General features: G+C 35.9%; 1 protein-coding gene across 5 annotated transcripts in view; it reads right to left on the bottom strand.

Annotated features, from left to right (window-relative positions):
• Positions 1-16,215, bottom strand: part of GRM8 (glutamate metabotropic receptor 8) — a 345,739-nt gene that overhangs the window by 276,740 nt on the left and 52,784 nt on the right. For all 5 annotated transcript variants that reach the window (XM_032192752.1, XM_032192777.1, XM_032192743.1 and 2 more), the window contains one exon: positions 3,516-3,732. In XM_032192752.1, the coding sequence (XP_032048643.1) occupies positions 3,516-3,732 (217 nt within the window). The remainder of the gene's footprint in view (positions 1-3,515; positions 3,733-16,215) is intronic.

The following is a 16,215-nucleotide window of genomic DNA, read 5'->3' as shown; positions in this document are numbered from 1 at the left end:
ATTTGGTATGAATTTATGGCATGAATTCATTTGGTATGAATGGAATGGCAGGGGGAACCATTAAAAGAAAGTCTGATTAGAGATTTAACAATATCTATTTTGCCAAACATCATTTACAGCAATGTAAATACAGGAACAGTATTCATCATGACAGTTTATTGAGGACTTGGTAAAATGTGATTCCTTCTTCTCCTCTGTTTAGCTTCTCCCAGAGAGTTAGTTTTTCTCAGTTTAATGCTTAAACTCTTATGCATTTGGTATTAATTCACTCCTTTGGCCAATGTACCAAAATGATTTGATCATTATGCCAAAATGATTATAGTAATATCATTGATTAATTTTCTTGTGGGAGTAAAAAATATTATAAATTTAATCACTGTATTCAAATAATAATACATGGAACAGCAAGTTGGAATAAGTATCATTCCCTATTATTTTTACAATCTTTGTCATGTAATGTATTTAATTTCCAGCTATCCTTTGTCCCAAACAGAATCTTTGTCATTAAAATGAGAGTAAATTTTGATATGTAATATATTCTGTGACATGTCACAGTGGCACCACTTTGACCTTTTCAGTATTCCACATATCATTTGTGAGCCTGTTCCATTTTGCTTCTGTTACTGATCAAGAAATAGGAGTTGAACAAAGGACCAACCAAACTGGATGTTAGAGGTAAAGAGAGATCATGACAAATAAGTACTTACAATTAAAGCACATGAAATTATCTTCTGTTTTAAAAATATTTAAAAACCTTAGCCATAAAAGAAAGAAACGCATGCTATCATAACCATAGTTTCAAAACTGCGCTCTAAGGTACTATTCTTTTTTTTTTTCAGAAATGAATCTATCAATTTATTTCACTTCCCTTCCTCAAATTTATTGCTTTCTATTATGCTTATCTTCACATTCATTTTGCTTCCAGTTGTTGGTCACTTATCTTAAAAAGTATGTAATGGATTTAGAAAGGAGCTGTCCTATGCATTTTTATGCCAGCAGCACAAGGGGAGCAATGTCCTCATTAGGTACTCCTCACACACTTTTTATTAACATGTTTTCCTGTTTTGTGTACAGTCTCATACTATGTGACAATTTTTATAAACCTACCAAGACTTTATTATCTCAGGCCTCATCATTAGAGGCTGTTTGAAAAGAGTTTCCAACCCTATGATTCAGGTGAAAAGTATGAGGACAGTGAATAATAGAATTAGACTGGAAGGGGCATTAAAATATTATCCAATCCACCTCCCAGCCCCAAGGAAGAGCTAAGTACACTTACATAATCTTGGGGCAGATGTTCATCTAATGCATTCTCTCAGATTCTCAGCAGTGGTGGCTCCAAAACATCCCCAGGCCATCTGGTCTAATGCTTCAATATCTTAAACATTGAAACATTGATGTTTTCTTCAAATCTACACTGAACCATACTGTAGAGTAATTCTATTATTTCTGGTCAGATACACTGACTTTGGATGAATGTGTGGTCCTCTACCTTCCTGTAAAAGCCATTTGTCTGTTTGAAAACATTACTTTCATCATCTTCCCTTCTTAATCAACACTTCTTCAGGCTTACGAACTACCTTGCTCAGTTGTGGTCTTGCACAGACCACATTTTCAAGATTTGTGACTTCCTTCTCACTTGTAGACATTCTCACCCTTTGTGAAGGGAGGGCCAAAATCCGTAACAGGTCAAATTAAGGTTTCACAACTGTCAGGCAAATTAGAGAATTACTCAAATTACTTTAAAGATGGTACTCTGGTTTACAGTATGACACAAGAAATATAAGCAGGTTATAATTTCCTATCACACTGAGATCATTTTTTGAGATAGCATTCTCTAGCCAGTCCTTCTGAGTTTGAAGTCACCTCCAGATTTCACGAGCATATCCTTCATTCCAAGTCCATCTGGACTTAACATGAAAACATTGGCTGGTACCTGATCCAGCACAAACCCCTGCCAAAAAAAGCAGAGCACATTTTTCCTTTTTAACAGAAACCATTGATAATTACTCTCTGAGTTCAGTTTTCTAAATACGTCTCAAGTCATTGTGATTATAGTGAAGTCACAGTTGTCATTGAATAAATCTGAAACACTCTCAGACCTGTGGAAACAAGAAACAGCAGAATAGTCCTGAGCACTTTATTTTGTCTATTTTCAGAAATCAGCAGAATTAGATAGGCTGCAGATGTTTTCAAGAAAAAGTCATTTTCAGCCAATGAACTCTTGAATTTCAATTCTTGAAAATTCAATTCTTGAATTTCAATTCAATCAATCAATCTAATCACTGCAGTAGTTGAAATAACAGATAAACCTTGTATATTAGATACAAATTTTGGAAGAATTATCCATTCCTTTACCAACTCCAAATCAAACCATTGCAGTGTAGTTTGCCTAGGCTCACCCATGACAGCACTGCTTAGAAGATACTTATTTGTTAACTTATTCAGCATGTCATACACACAAGTTCCCTAAGTGGCACGAATTGCTACATTTTTGTCTTACTGCCAAGTTGCTGTGAGTAATCAGTAAATTTTATGGTTCAAGCGTAAGTACCTGAGATGCACATGCACCTTTCCATACAATTGAGATGTTATCCCTATGACTGAAATGGAAGATATTTTCTCACCCATATTGACTTGAAAGAAAGAGAGTTCGTATGTACATGCCCCAGAAATCAAAAACAGTAAATTAATGCAGGCTTTCTCAGGAAGGACAGGAAGGCTGCTTGTATTTTTATTTATTTATTTATTTATTTATTTTTCAGAAAGGATATTATTTTGTAATTAAATGTTTTAGTCAGTGAAAGGCCAGTTTCTTGCTCTTTCAAACCATCTGCTACTCATCATCTTTATTCCTTGGTGTCCAAAACCTACTGCTCATGAGAAATAACTGATTTTTCAGGCCAGAAATAACTATTGTAGTGTGAAAAAAAAAAAAAAAAAAAAAAAAAAAAAAAAAAAAGGAACTTAAAAATAATTCTCAGAATAATGCCTATATTTATATAGCACATTTCATCCTGAAGGAAAAACAATGAGAATATGTGTTTGTACTTCATAGATTTGTTGTTCAAATTCATCAAAAGTAAAAACTCTGGATTTATACATTCTGGAACAAGGAAAATAAGGTATTATTGGATTATGATTTTCCTAATCTAACAATCACATTTCCTCAGATCTGGATATTTGGTGGTTGTTTTTTGCCCCAGTAACAGCTTCTTTTTATAAATCTCAACCTTACGTGACCACACTGAGACTTAACATATTTACCAAGTCTGTCAAGGAGGTTCCCTTTTCCAAAAGGGGCATGAGGCACTTGAACTTTTCTTAAATTAGTGCCAGAACTGTCAAATTGGCAGACCCACAAGCAGCAAAATCACCAAAATCAAACCCCTCCACTTGAGTCCACGTCACCTGCCTCCAGGCATTCTGATCATTTTGCATAGACCTTGGCAATGCTCAGCAACAATTTGATACTTGCCAGCTATTAATACAAAACCTGACAAACACACACTTACCGATTTCCCTGGAAATCTGTGTGAATGCCTCTACACCGCTCTCTCCATAGTTTCCTTCAGAAGCCAGTGTTGAAACGTAGTTCCACCCAAGAGCCGTAACAATGTCAACCATGGCCTGCGCTTGGTAGGAGTCAGGTGGGACCACTCGAGAGAAGAAGTCATACCTGGTGTTATCGCTCAGTTCTGGAGCTGTAGATGCATAGCTGATTTGAGGTATCTGAAAATAAAATGACAAGTAATTCAAACCAGACTAATATCACTTTGCTCTATACTTGTGTGTTTGAAAGGCTTAAAATAGATTATCTACATTCACTGTGCAGAACTGAATATCTTGTTTTAATTAAATAAACTGATCAGAACACATCTAAAATTTTGTAAAATGTCAGTCAAGTCTTATCATATAACACTCTCACCAAGAAATAATGCATTCTAGTTTTCTCCAGATGTCACAATTGTTGACATATAAGTGTAACAACTGCTTTTGTGATCCTGGCTGTGATAGGAATAGATTTCTATAAAGGAGGAATACTTACTATTATTACAGATGGTAAGAAGGTCTCAGCTTTGAAGACTGTGATTCTTAAAAATGCTACAATTAAATTTGATGAGTAATATGTGTATTATTTCCATTTCTTTGTTTTCTATACATATATACCTGTATGTGTTTTTTCATTTCCCTTCTACTTTTCAGTCTTTCTCTCCCACTGATTTTTCATTTCCCAGTTTAAATATTGTGCATGATTCAACAATATGGAAACTATACAGTTAATACCAAAAGTTATCTCATGGAAAAAAATAAAAATAAAATAATTAAAAAAGAGTTCTTTGGCTTCTCTACATACAAAGAAGCCAAAAGGTTGCAAGAAAGATTTGTAGCCCTCCACCTCAGCCTTCTTGGTGGAAACAAATAATAGCCACTAACTAGCTGAAATAGACTCTAAAAATAAGTTAGTATTTTCATTTAAAATAATCTGGGGTGACTTTCTTATCTTAATTCTTATCTTAAATAAGTGGTTTGGCAAGATCCAGGAGAAGTTGTGCATAGGCAATATTAAAGTATGCTGAAGAGTATTTTGGTGCAAGAAAGTATAATTAACATTTACATTAATTTAAAATGGGAAAGTTTTTCTTATTTACAGTGATAAAAGTGATGAAATACTGTCCTGAAATGAAAGATACCTCAAATATCTTGTTGAATTTATAATCTGTTAATAGCAGGTGCTTAATTCACATTCTACAAAATATAAAATATTCTTCAAGGAATCAATTTCAAGAGTTCTTAAAGTGATTCTTTTGAGAACCAAATTTAGCATTTCCAAATAACAGGTGATCTGGTAAATGCCCAATGTCACATTAAATGCTGAAGCAGAAGGTTTCAGTGGAACCTTTACATCCTATAAACTGTTTCCACATTAAAACAAATTAAAAAAAATAATAATAATAATAAAAAAATGGATTTAAGGCATATGTATGCTATTCAGAGTCTGGTCACTAACCCTGCCTTTAAAGACAACATGGGCTCTTACAGCCTAATAAAACAGTTTATAGCCTAAGGGATGGCAAAATAATTTCTCAGTCAGAAACACAAAGAAATAAACTCTTATGTATCTTGGCTATACTCTTCTTTAGGAAATTTTCTACTCATGGACAAGCCTCAGAATAAATAATTTGAAATACTGGAATAATAAAAACCAGAGAGAACAGGATAAAGGAGAGGGAGGATCACAGAAAAAAAAATAAGTTAAAGGTTATATTTCATGAAATGAGTATTCCTAACACAGCAAAGACACACCAAGTAAAAATAAAAGATAAAATCTTCTTACAATTCTTGTCTTGTATAAATTCCCTTTCTTTCAGAAAAGATTTGAAACATCTTTATCTCTTTACAGAGGAGAGATTCTGACCTGTAACAATACAATTATGTGCATTTAGAGCCTATATCTTTCCTTTTCAAAATTTACTTTACTACTTTTTAAAACAGTTGTCTTTTTCCAGATGGAAAAAGGAAAAAAAAAAAAAAGACAATGATAGTGTGGCATTTTGCACCTCAGTGTGCCATTTCACAAAAATGCTGAGGTTGTTACATTGCTGAAAGTTATTTCAGCGATAACATTCATAAAATCAACACCAGTAAAAGCTCTTTTAGACAGATATTTTGTCACTGAAAATCTTGAAGTCAAGATCACAGCATTATATATCCATTAACTTTCTCAGTTCCTGTTCCTTGGCATTAGATTAATAACAAATCCTAGACGTGTGTATGAAAGCTGTTGGTACAACTTAGCAATGAGATATTTCAGATCAATAGAGATGATGAGATGATCAGAGACTGATTTGAGGACATAGAAAAGGCAAAGAAGAGAAACTACTTTACTACTTTTCAGCTCCCTGTCATTCAGCTTCTTCCCTAGAGTTATTTCTAAAAACAGTGGAACAGAAGGGAAGGTAAATACGGTCCAAACCAAATACCCCTGAAATGGGCCCTGAAAGTGGGCCCACCTTAAGCAGCCACAGATTTACTGCTGCTAACTTATTACCAACATGCAAGAAACATGTGCCATGTAAAAACAGGGAGAAACATTGTCTAAACAGCAAGTTATGGCTAAATTTCAAGAAAAAAAAAAATAAAAAAATTCATGCAATGGAATATTTAGCTAGTCTCCTTATTTTGTATGACTCCATATTTTTACATACATCCTTCATGATTATAGACAGCACTTTATATTCAAGTATTTTTTTCCCCAGATCTGCAGATCCCCCACTAAGAAATACCTCATGGATTTCTCTCCACAAAAGCATTTTATGCAAAAGTAAACAGACACTTCCTTCCTTGCCTGCTTTTAAATGCACCACATTCACATATAGGAGAGCACTGAAAAATAGTTTTAAAAGTCGAGGACTTGTGACATGTTCAAGTGTAACACAGTTATTTGAAAAGACTCAGAACAATGTTCACAGACGTTGTTCAGCACAAAGACAAATTGTTGGTATTTAGTGGTTCGATAATCCATGAACAAAAAATATATACATTAAAATGTAACAACCCTAGTTATGGACTGTAAGTTTAATAAACCATTTTACATGTCCCCAAGTACGTTTTATGAGACAGAGCATAATGCTGCCTAAGCAAGAGAACAATTATGCTCTATCAATTCAGTAATATGTGTTTTTAAAACCCCCTACATACACGAAGTATTTATGCTTGAAATTCTATTGGCCCCTTGAGATGTAAATATGCATTTTGAAAGAGACCTGTAAAGGGTCTTTTGCTCCTATATTTCTCATTCTAGATTTCTCAGTCTAAATTTTCAAAATTAAATACAATACACTTAACATTTTATTTGTATTTAAGTGCTGTATAGTATTGTCAAGAGCACATCTTTTATTTGAGGGAAAAAAATGAAAAAAATAATAAAAATAATAAAATAATTCTGTATGGTTTTTTGATTGTTTCTTTGTTTGCTTGTTTTAAAATGGGGGTAGAGGAGGGAGGGGAAGATAACTAAACAATAAAACAATTGCTTGTAAACAAGTAGATAGGCTAAGCCTTCAAGACAGATTCAAACCAAAACTTGACATCAGTCAAGTACAGTCTCTGGTTTTCCCTGGATTTTTCTGTACATATCTCCAAGCTGATTTTAAATCTGTCTCTAAAGTTCTCCTTTTCCCAGAAGATCAAAGAAGATGGAGCAGTTACATTCAGAACTAACTCTCCAAAAACTGTGATTGTGGCAGCATTTCAAAGAGGGAACAAATCTATATGAGATATCTACCAAGCATTACTACAGAACAGACTTCTATTCCCTGGTGGAGCAGGTGCAGGCAACTTCAGAAGAGCCAAAGCAGCTAACATTATGTTTCATTTATTTCAGCCAAATGGTGAACCACTTCCAGTTTCCCATATACTGAAAATAAAAGACATCTACCACTCCCATTTTCAGGACTACTTATAGGGGAGAATTACTCCGGATCTATCTGCTGGGTCCAATGCGGGGATCTAAATAAAGGTGTTGTACTAGGAACAGTAGAGAAAACTAAGTGACCTAGGTTTGCCTTTCCAGTAAAGAAAGCAGTAAATCACAGAAGGCAGCTCTTAGTATGCCTTCTCATCTATGATATTCTGTCCAAGTTTTGTACAGAAGTTCAGAGGAATCTTTTTATTGAGCTCTCAAACCCATTTGCATGCTACATTTGTCAATGTAAAGTATCAGCTGGTCACTTCAAATGCCATCTTCCTTTATACAGCCTTTCAGCTGAAAGCATGATTTGAGAGTAGAGTAGCAGATAGTGAAATGAGATAAGATGATATGAAAAAAAGACCTGAGATAGGAATCACCAGTAATTTTGAACATTACTGATTATGAGTTACACTCACAGCAGTAACCATGCTATACAGTCACGCAGCGTAATGGGCTTAAATCACTCTCATCTTCAGTTTCACTACCCACTCAGTCCTACCACTACTAACTTTAACATATCAATGAGCATTTTATTTCCCTTTTCCATTCTCTCATCACTGAGCAGTCATCTGTTTCTTTTTTTTTTTCTTTTTTTTTTTTTTGAGAACTATTAGCAATAGCACATTAAAAATAGAAATAATTGTAGCTAACAAATTGAAGTCAATAAATTTTATATTAGTGATTGTTCAATATCAACTGGCATTTTACCACCAACTAATAAATCTTGCAAAGAAGTAAAAGTGCTTGAAATAAAATTTGACTGTGGAAACATATTTCTATCTTGGTGATTTTTCTGAATTTTAAATATCTATCATTAATCATTAATGGCCTCATCTTTTCAAGATTTTTATTCCCTCTTCTGTACAGCAAGAGAGAGTTCTTTGTGAGTACAAAAAATTCACAGCAGTGAAAGGAATCCTCGGGGCTTAGATATTGAACAGTTGCTGGATGAGAGCTGAGGTCACTACCTTTCAGCTATTAGTCACATTTGTAAATTGCCATCAGGCAGAGAATCATCTTAGCCTGCTTTTACTTCAGAAAAACGTGTCAGCCTTCAGTACAGTAATGCTAAACTCACTCAGGGTAGACATTCAAGATTCAAAAGAGTTTGATGAGGCTTAATAACATCTTGCACTATACCAACAAGATTAAAAATGTTCTGTTTTCTTACTAACTGTAGGAGGATATAAAATGCACGCTTAAACTGCCCATTTTCCTCCATTGATATAAAGGAAGCCTAGGAGATTAATTCAACCATTATATATACAATTTAGAACAATACTGTATACAGCTACATGTCTTCCGCTGAATCTCACTACCCCACTCATTTTTGCTCCACATGATGATTAGCACAGCTAATTATCAATTTCCTTCTGTAATGTTTTCATGTCTCCATCTATGACAAAAAAAAATGAATAGGTCACCCATGCCATCACTAGAGACAGTTTCCTTCATTCTGAGAACAAACCAACACTAGCAAATACTTTGACACCTATTAATGCCTTCGGTGACATGAGATGCCCCTTTCAGTGCTCACAGGAGGGTGATGTCTTGCAAGCTTCACTGTCTACAAACCACTCCTGCTAGAGCTGATGCTGAGAAAAAGTTTCAACATATGAAGTTTTCTGATTCAGCCTTTTTCCATGGATTTTACCATGAGGAGGAGCAATCTGTCACAAGTTATTTTCCCAGTAGATGTATATGTATATTAATTTATAGTTAAACTATGTATTTATAAACTATATTTATTTAGAAACATATACTTGATGTTCTCTCTTTATGTTAAGGACTGATACCATTTGAGAGACATCTGTTAACCACAATATCCATCACATGTCCAGTAAGGTATCTTGTTCAGGAACTATGATAGTTTTACCCCAAAATATATGTTCTAATCTGCTAGAGCAAAAGCAACAAAAAATGCTTACGCTTTTCACCTAGATGGCTACAATTTAAAATACATTTAGACCCCCCCCCAAAAAAAAAAAGAAAGAAGAAGGAGATAGAATTTAGTAGAATTTAAGAGCTTTGGAATGGGAAAGAACAAAAGTATAAACTGAAAGGTGCCATTAGCAGATTTCACTTAGAACGTAGATTTTTTTTTAAAAAAAAAACATTTAATTTACTCCAAGTCATTCTGTTTGCATTAAATATCACAGTGGTTCCTTTCAAGGGTGCTTTCAATTCACACACTCAAAGATGAGGAGCTAATGATAAGGCAGTTTCAATTATTTATTTATTTATTTTAATTTCTGTTTTTATAGTTTTGTGCAAAGATATGGTCTTTGTGATTAAATCCAACTAACTATTGCTGTTTTGTCCCCAGATATAGGGTAATAAGTGATCCATCACACCTAAGTGTTTCTGAGTTGAAATGGGTAAATTATTTTACTTTTTACTTCATTTTACACTTTCACTGGCTTTACTTTACTTCTGTTGCTACCAGTTACCTTCTGAGGACATATTCCTGAGCAGAATATACCTTCAATGAACTGCAAGGAGGTTTTATTGAGGAAAGAATATAGGTACAAATCAGTGCAGCATGGTTTGTGGTCAACAAAATTATTTCTGAAACCATCACATGTTGGCCTGGTATGTGAAACATTATGAAGGCAGATTTTTTCTGAGGTTACCTCTGGTGGTCAAACTGACCAGCAAATATGGTATTCCAAACAAACTGAATTACTATAGAGAATTTGTTCTAACTAAAACACATAATTGTATAGTATTGGGTTATGGGATGAGGAAATATTAAAGCTCCATAACAGTCCATTTTATCCCCATCAAGCAGAATATATGTTTCATAAAGTCTAACCAGATGACTTACAACAAGAGCGTTTTAGTTTGTGACCTCTGCGCTTCCCTCATAGAACAGGACACAACAAAGAAAGAATGTGTATAATATTAACTGTTCAAATTTGAGTAGTAGTTTGGGTCCAGTGTGTTGAAGTAGGTCAGGGACTCATTAGAAATCATTACTTTTAATTACACACAAGGGATACTACAATAAATAAATAAATAAATAAATAAATAAATAAATAAATAAATAAAGTGATATTTCAAGCTCAAAACCCATAATAGATGCAGCATCTACAAAACAAATTTACCACTCTAGAAAGTATGTGTTTTTGTGCTCTGTGATGCACTTTAGGGCAAAAACATTAAAAGGATATTTATGCATTACAAACGTTTTTATAGCTGAAGCACATCTTGTCGTGCTGTGCGTTGCTGTGTAACTCCAGGAGGACAAGAATCCATCTAAGGACAGCTTGAACTGTCATCAATGTTCTGTGTAAGACAGTCTATTGATAAATGTTTAACAATGGCATTTTCTCAGTAAGGGATCTCTATTCTGGTATTTCCACATCCTTTTAAATCCTGAGTTTTGCCTCTCTAAAAACCCAGCTACAATAAGCAGTTGCACATTAAAATTATTCACCATCTGTAGGCAGCCTCTTTCCAAATACTTTAAACCCAGCTGAGGTCCAAGCACTGAATAATAAACTGAAGAAATAGTAGATCAAATGAGTAATATTCATACTGAGATCAAATCACAAGGTGGGGAGGGTGGGGACCTTAAGCTTGGGAATGGCTGTTAGCATTTCCTTTACAGTTTCTTATGTTCTCCAATCATCAGATCAAATGAGAAACCAAGGATGCTTTAGGGACTTCTTAAACTATTAAAACTCCTTTTCTACTTGTTGGGGAAAACTGCACTTAATTATGTTTATCAATATGTTAAATTTGTGTCGATCTCTGCTGAGTACAATGTGAAGTCTGACATTTCAAAGCTTTTTTAACCCCACTTTCCTCCTTAGGGCCTGTTATGCCAGTGCTGTCTGCAACTATGAACTTTTCTGATGAGTTTGAGAAAATATATAAAGATATGTATTACTTTTAGTCTGAACTAATGAAGCCATTTTTTTTTATTATTATTCAGTAGTAATAAAATTACCTTGTTGCCACAAGGTATTCCTCTGTCCAAATCCAGTTTTTCTTTACATTCATTTACTAATTAGAACGACAGAGAGCACAGCAGCCAGCTTCAGAGACTCACCCATGAGGACATGCAGTTATCCAGGGGAGCTTTTCCTGATTAGAGAAATCATCACTAAGGAAGAAGAAGGTGCTCTCAGCAGGGTGCAAGCTAGGTGTTCTGTTTAATGGACAACTCTGCTCTCTGCATTCACTTTTTACAATGCTGTAAGCCCAGTTCCCCTTACACCACTGGCTGAGCAGTAGTGTTATCCTTCTGCTACCCATGCTGCCAGTGTAATGCCATGAGTACCTGAAAAACATCAGGAGGAGGGAAAGAAAGTTTCATATTGATCACAGCTCTCTCCACAATTGTGAAGAATGTAAAGGTACATAGACAGCAGTCAGCTGCTCAAACACATGTGCCCATTGCTTTAGTGAGTGCTTTCACATATTTTAGTGTATGCTGCCTACACTTCAGTTATTGCACCAGAAAGCCCAGATTCCCTGTAATCTGTCTGGCCTGCACTAATGCCTTGGATACCTCATATCAGAGTACATTAAGGGAATCCCTATGATTCACCATAGCTTGGGATTCCTTCTGCAGAATAGCCTGTTCATATAGGATTATAAAACATCATTTGAAATCCATATATTATAGACTTGAAAGAAGATAAATTAAAGGTGTCTTTTTTTGTTGGCTTTCAAATGATTTTTCTTCTTTTCTTTAACTAATCAGCCTCAGAAGCTGAACTTTTTTCCATTCTGTTTTTAACCTCAAATTTACAAGAAGAAAACATCAGTCAGTCTCAAGTCATTTCCAAAGGATTAAATGTTTCCTGTATGGCCACAGTGAGTCACTCACTAAGTCTAGTTGCTACTGTTAGAAATGTTGAAAAAAAAAAGGGGGAAAACATTACCAATCAAAAGTTTGGGAGTTATCTATGCACTAACCTCTTAGGCCTGCAGGATCAATATCCAAGCCTTTCTTTCCCTTCAAGATATACATATAAAAATAATAGAGTGACCTAGGACAAAAAGCATCCTCCTTCCCATGTCTTCTGAAAACCACATGACAATATCTCTTCTGTTCCATCATTACTAGATTTCCATTCTGATCTCTGACTTAAACACTGAGGTTTATCACTACATTGATCCATGGATTATCTCATGAAAAGCATCAGGGCAAGCAAAGAGATCAAAATCCAGGCAACCCCAGTGAGTGCACAATCGTGTATACACAACATAGGACAATGCTGCTACTGGTCTGAAGACTGTCTACAACAGATCCTACAGAATTTTGGAAAGTTGTGGAAGCCTAAATATTTAAACTATACCAGCCTGGCACACTGGCAATGAAGAAATGAGGTGAAGTGAGCAGGTCTTCATACAGCAGCATGGTGCTTTGAAGAGTGCTCCACAGATAAAAAGTCTGAAAAGCACAAACTGTGCCCAGAGCCTTTCTAACTGGGTAGTAAGACCAAGAAATGCTGACAAATGAAGGCTAAGCTTATATATATTAAAAATAAATAAAGAAATACATACACTTATAAAAAGGCACTTTAGATAGACTCCTTGAAATACCCATAATAATAGATGGTAGAAAACAGAAAGCAAAACAATTGGCTTTCAAAAATACCTGTATTTAATAAACATTGACATTCATGTAGGAAAGGTAAAACATTACAAATCATGCTGAGCACTCACAAACAAACAAACCGCACAACAAAAGGGGTTTTTTATGCCATGCTCTGGCATGTTAGAGGCACAAGTTCAAACTTGTTCATCATTTATTTTGACTCTGCCAGCAGTCAGTAGTAAAATCTCCAAAAGGATTGCACTGAGAGTCAGGAATTAAAACAGAATTTTTTATCTATCTATCCTTATGTATATAGGTGTAGATATATAGAGAGAATTTTTCCTGACATTTTTTTTTTTCTCTGTATGAACTTCTTTTTCCAGACAGCCCTTTGCCTTCATTCCTGGTTTTCCCTACCTCTTCTCACTCCCTCCTCCCTTTTCAACCACAACGTGACTGAGATGAGAAGGAAAAGTAGACAATGATTAGTTTCTAAGGAGCTAATTTGGGCTTTCTCAGCTGCACTTCTGCTTCTCCCTCTTGGCAGCTGATGGTTCAAAGATATTCGGTGTTTTCACTTGGACCAGCAGAAAGGGCAAAGGAGAACTCCTTTCCTCTGAAGCAAGGCTGGACAGGGTTGATCTTCAGTCTAGTCTACTGAGTGAGGCTTCATTCCTCATAATATGCAATTTTGCTCTCTGACTATGTTGGAAACACATCCACAAAGTCAGCAAAAGCAATACTTGGTGCAGGAAAATAACTTATATTGGATGAGCATTTCACATCATTTCTGCAAATTCTCCTTTTTCCTATTTTTATTCATTCCAATTTAAGTATAAATCAGTTTGCTGTTATCACCACCATACAGCCTTGTTTGAGTGTTAGCCTTAGCCTTTCTGGTTAGTGTGATGGGGATTTCCTTCCTAACAGTGACTCTCCAATCTTTCTAAGTACAAATACAGATGATATATAAGCCCTTTTGAAGGTTCTTAAAAGTTCCCCTCAGTTAGCTTGACCCTATAAGTCTGGTCCCACCATGAACAACATACTTCAGCAGCTCGGCAGGATGCTGAATGAAGAGAGGTGAGGAGCTTACAATAAGCTGGAAAAGCTCCACCACTCATTTTTTCCCACCATTTCAGCAACCCTGGTGACCATGCTTCTCTAAGGATATCAGTAGTCAGAGGCAGAGCTCACTGACAACTTCTTTCTGCTGCTCCGAGAAGTGGCTCCTCTGTCTGGGTTTGTGCCTGTGGTTATCAGCATAGCCACGTAGCACTTCAGTGGACAGGGAAGGGAACCTTGGCCCCGGAGCTCCAGACAAATACTTGCTTTTGTCTGAAAGAGGGATGTGAAAGCACCACATCAATGCACAACAATTCAGTGTCTTCATCCAGGCAGAACAAGAAGCCAATTGGTCCTGTTCTGACCAAATATTGGGAACATTTATAGACTGAGACAGGTTAAGACTTTTCCTTTGACAGATACAAAACACTCATTTCTAAGAATCTACTTTTATTACAGATGCCTAGCAGAACCCCACATTTACCAGACTGTTTCAGTTTGCAGCCACTCCATGCTGTACTGATCAGTAGTCTTTGGAAATCTCCTTTTGTATACTGTGCACAAATGATTTGTATCAGGAACTAGAGTACCTTTTACTGCTTCTGAATACCATAGCAGCTTTTGATGAGTGAACATCTTTTATTTTGAAATTGTCCTCCCTCAGTCTGTTGCTGCATATGTTAAAAGACCCCATCAAAAGCAAAATTACACTAAACTAGATTTAAAAGTGTCAAGAGCATTGAATAAACATTGGAGACATGAAAAGCCTGAGTGGATGCTCCTGATGACAAGTGGTGTGGGAATGCCAGCCTGTGCTGAACCTGATACAATTCCATTTCCATCTACTTATTGAAATTGGTTCATAAATATATTTCTGCATATCAGTGTCACCTATCCATTTCCAGACACTGGAAGATTAGGTCCAAAACTGCAAACTGAAAGAAATCAACATATTTATCCATGAAATATCAATGTCATCTAGATTTCTTTAAAAATAAAAAATAAATAAAAAAACAACCCACACAGCTTTGAAGCATTTGGTTTTGATCTCTTGAGTCTGTCTTCTCTTTCACAGTTTGTAGATCTTTTTAATCGTAAAGACAGCAAAGTGCCCAGGTTTATTGGAAGAGAATTTGCAGGCTGTGTCTGGCACATGGGCTGCCTATGCAGCATATGGTGGAGTTGAGCACCTTGGAATGGGATTCATATACTTCATGAGCTAGTCAGTAGGAAATACCAAGTGAGAGATGTGACCAAAAACCCATTTCTTTGGGTGTAGGTATAACTGAGACTGCAGTTGATATAGCCCACAGCCACCTCCACACCTAAGAGAGCTCCACATTTCTCTTTTAAAAGGATGTCTGGAGAAGAGGGCAATGTTATGATTTCCAGCTGCTTTATTTATTTAAGAAAAGTTAGTTGCTGTAGTGCCCACATTTATCCATTTGCACCTTCATTATCCACTAGGAGACTTCCTTCTGTGTAGGTCTCATGAACCCGCTCAAGTCCCTTTACCCTAGTTTAGAAACCAATGCAGAAAGGGTTATAGAAGAAGCCAAAACATGAAGCACAGCTCTTATGTCACCATCAGCTTGTACACAGCCTAAACCACCTCTCCCACAGAGCCTTAACACTGAGACCTTGTGAAGACTGAGATGGGGGGAGGATGCACTCCTTCTTCCATGGCAGCAAGATGCTGTGCAGCTGAGCTCAATAAAGGCAGAGAACAAAGACACACAGTAGACATGTCTGCACAGTTGTACAATGCATTTGAGCTGAGAGCATTTGACCAGGTCCCAGGATCTGGTCTTCACTTCTTGATGTACATGTTTAACGCTGAATGAAATATTATTTGCCAAACATTTAGGCAATAAGCTAACTCTTAATGTGGCAGCCCTTGTGGGTAAATGCAACCGCTGAACTATAAGTGCTAAGAGAACTTTACTGGCCAAAATTAGACACCAGAAGTTTCACAGATCCAAGAACATCTTTACAGATCACAGACTGTGATGTCTGAGTACCACTTCAGGCACATAAGAGGGTTGTGTGAGGTCTTACTTATTTTATCTGGGCTAGGTAGTCCAAATATAACTCTCCAGATTTATGAGAACAATTAAGGGGT

The sequence above is a fragment of the Aythya fuligula genome, chromosome 1, assembly GCF_009819795.1.
Source record: "Aythya fuligula isolate bAytFul2 chromosome 1, bAytFul2.pri, whole genome shotgun sequence".
Lineage (NCBI taxonomy): Eukaryota > Metazoa > Chordata > Aves > Anseriformes > Anatidae > Aythya > Aythya fuligula.
Note: the sequence above shows the minus strand (reverse complement) of the source record. Positions and strands in the feature narration are given on the sequence as shown.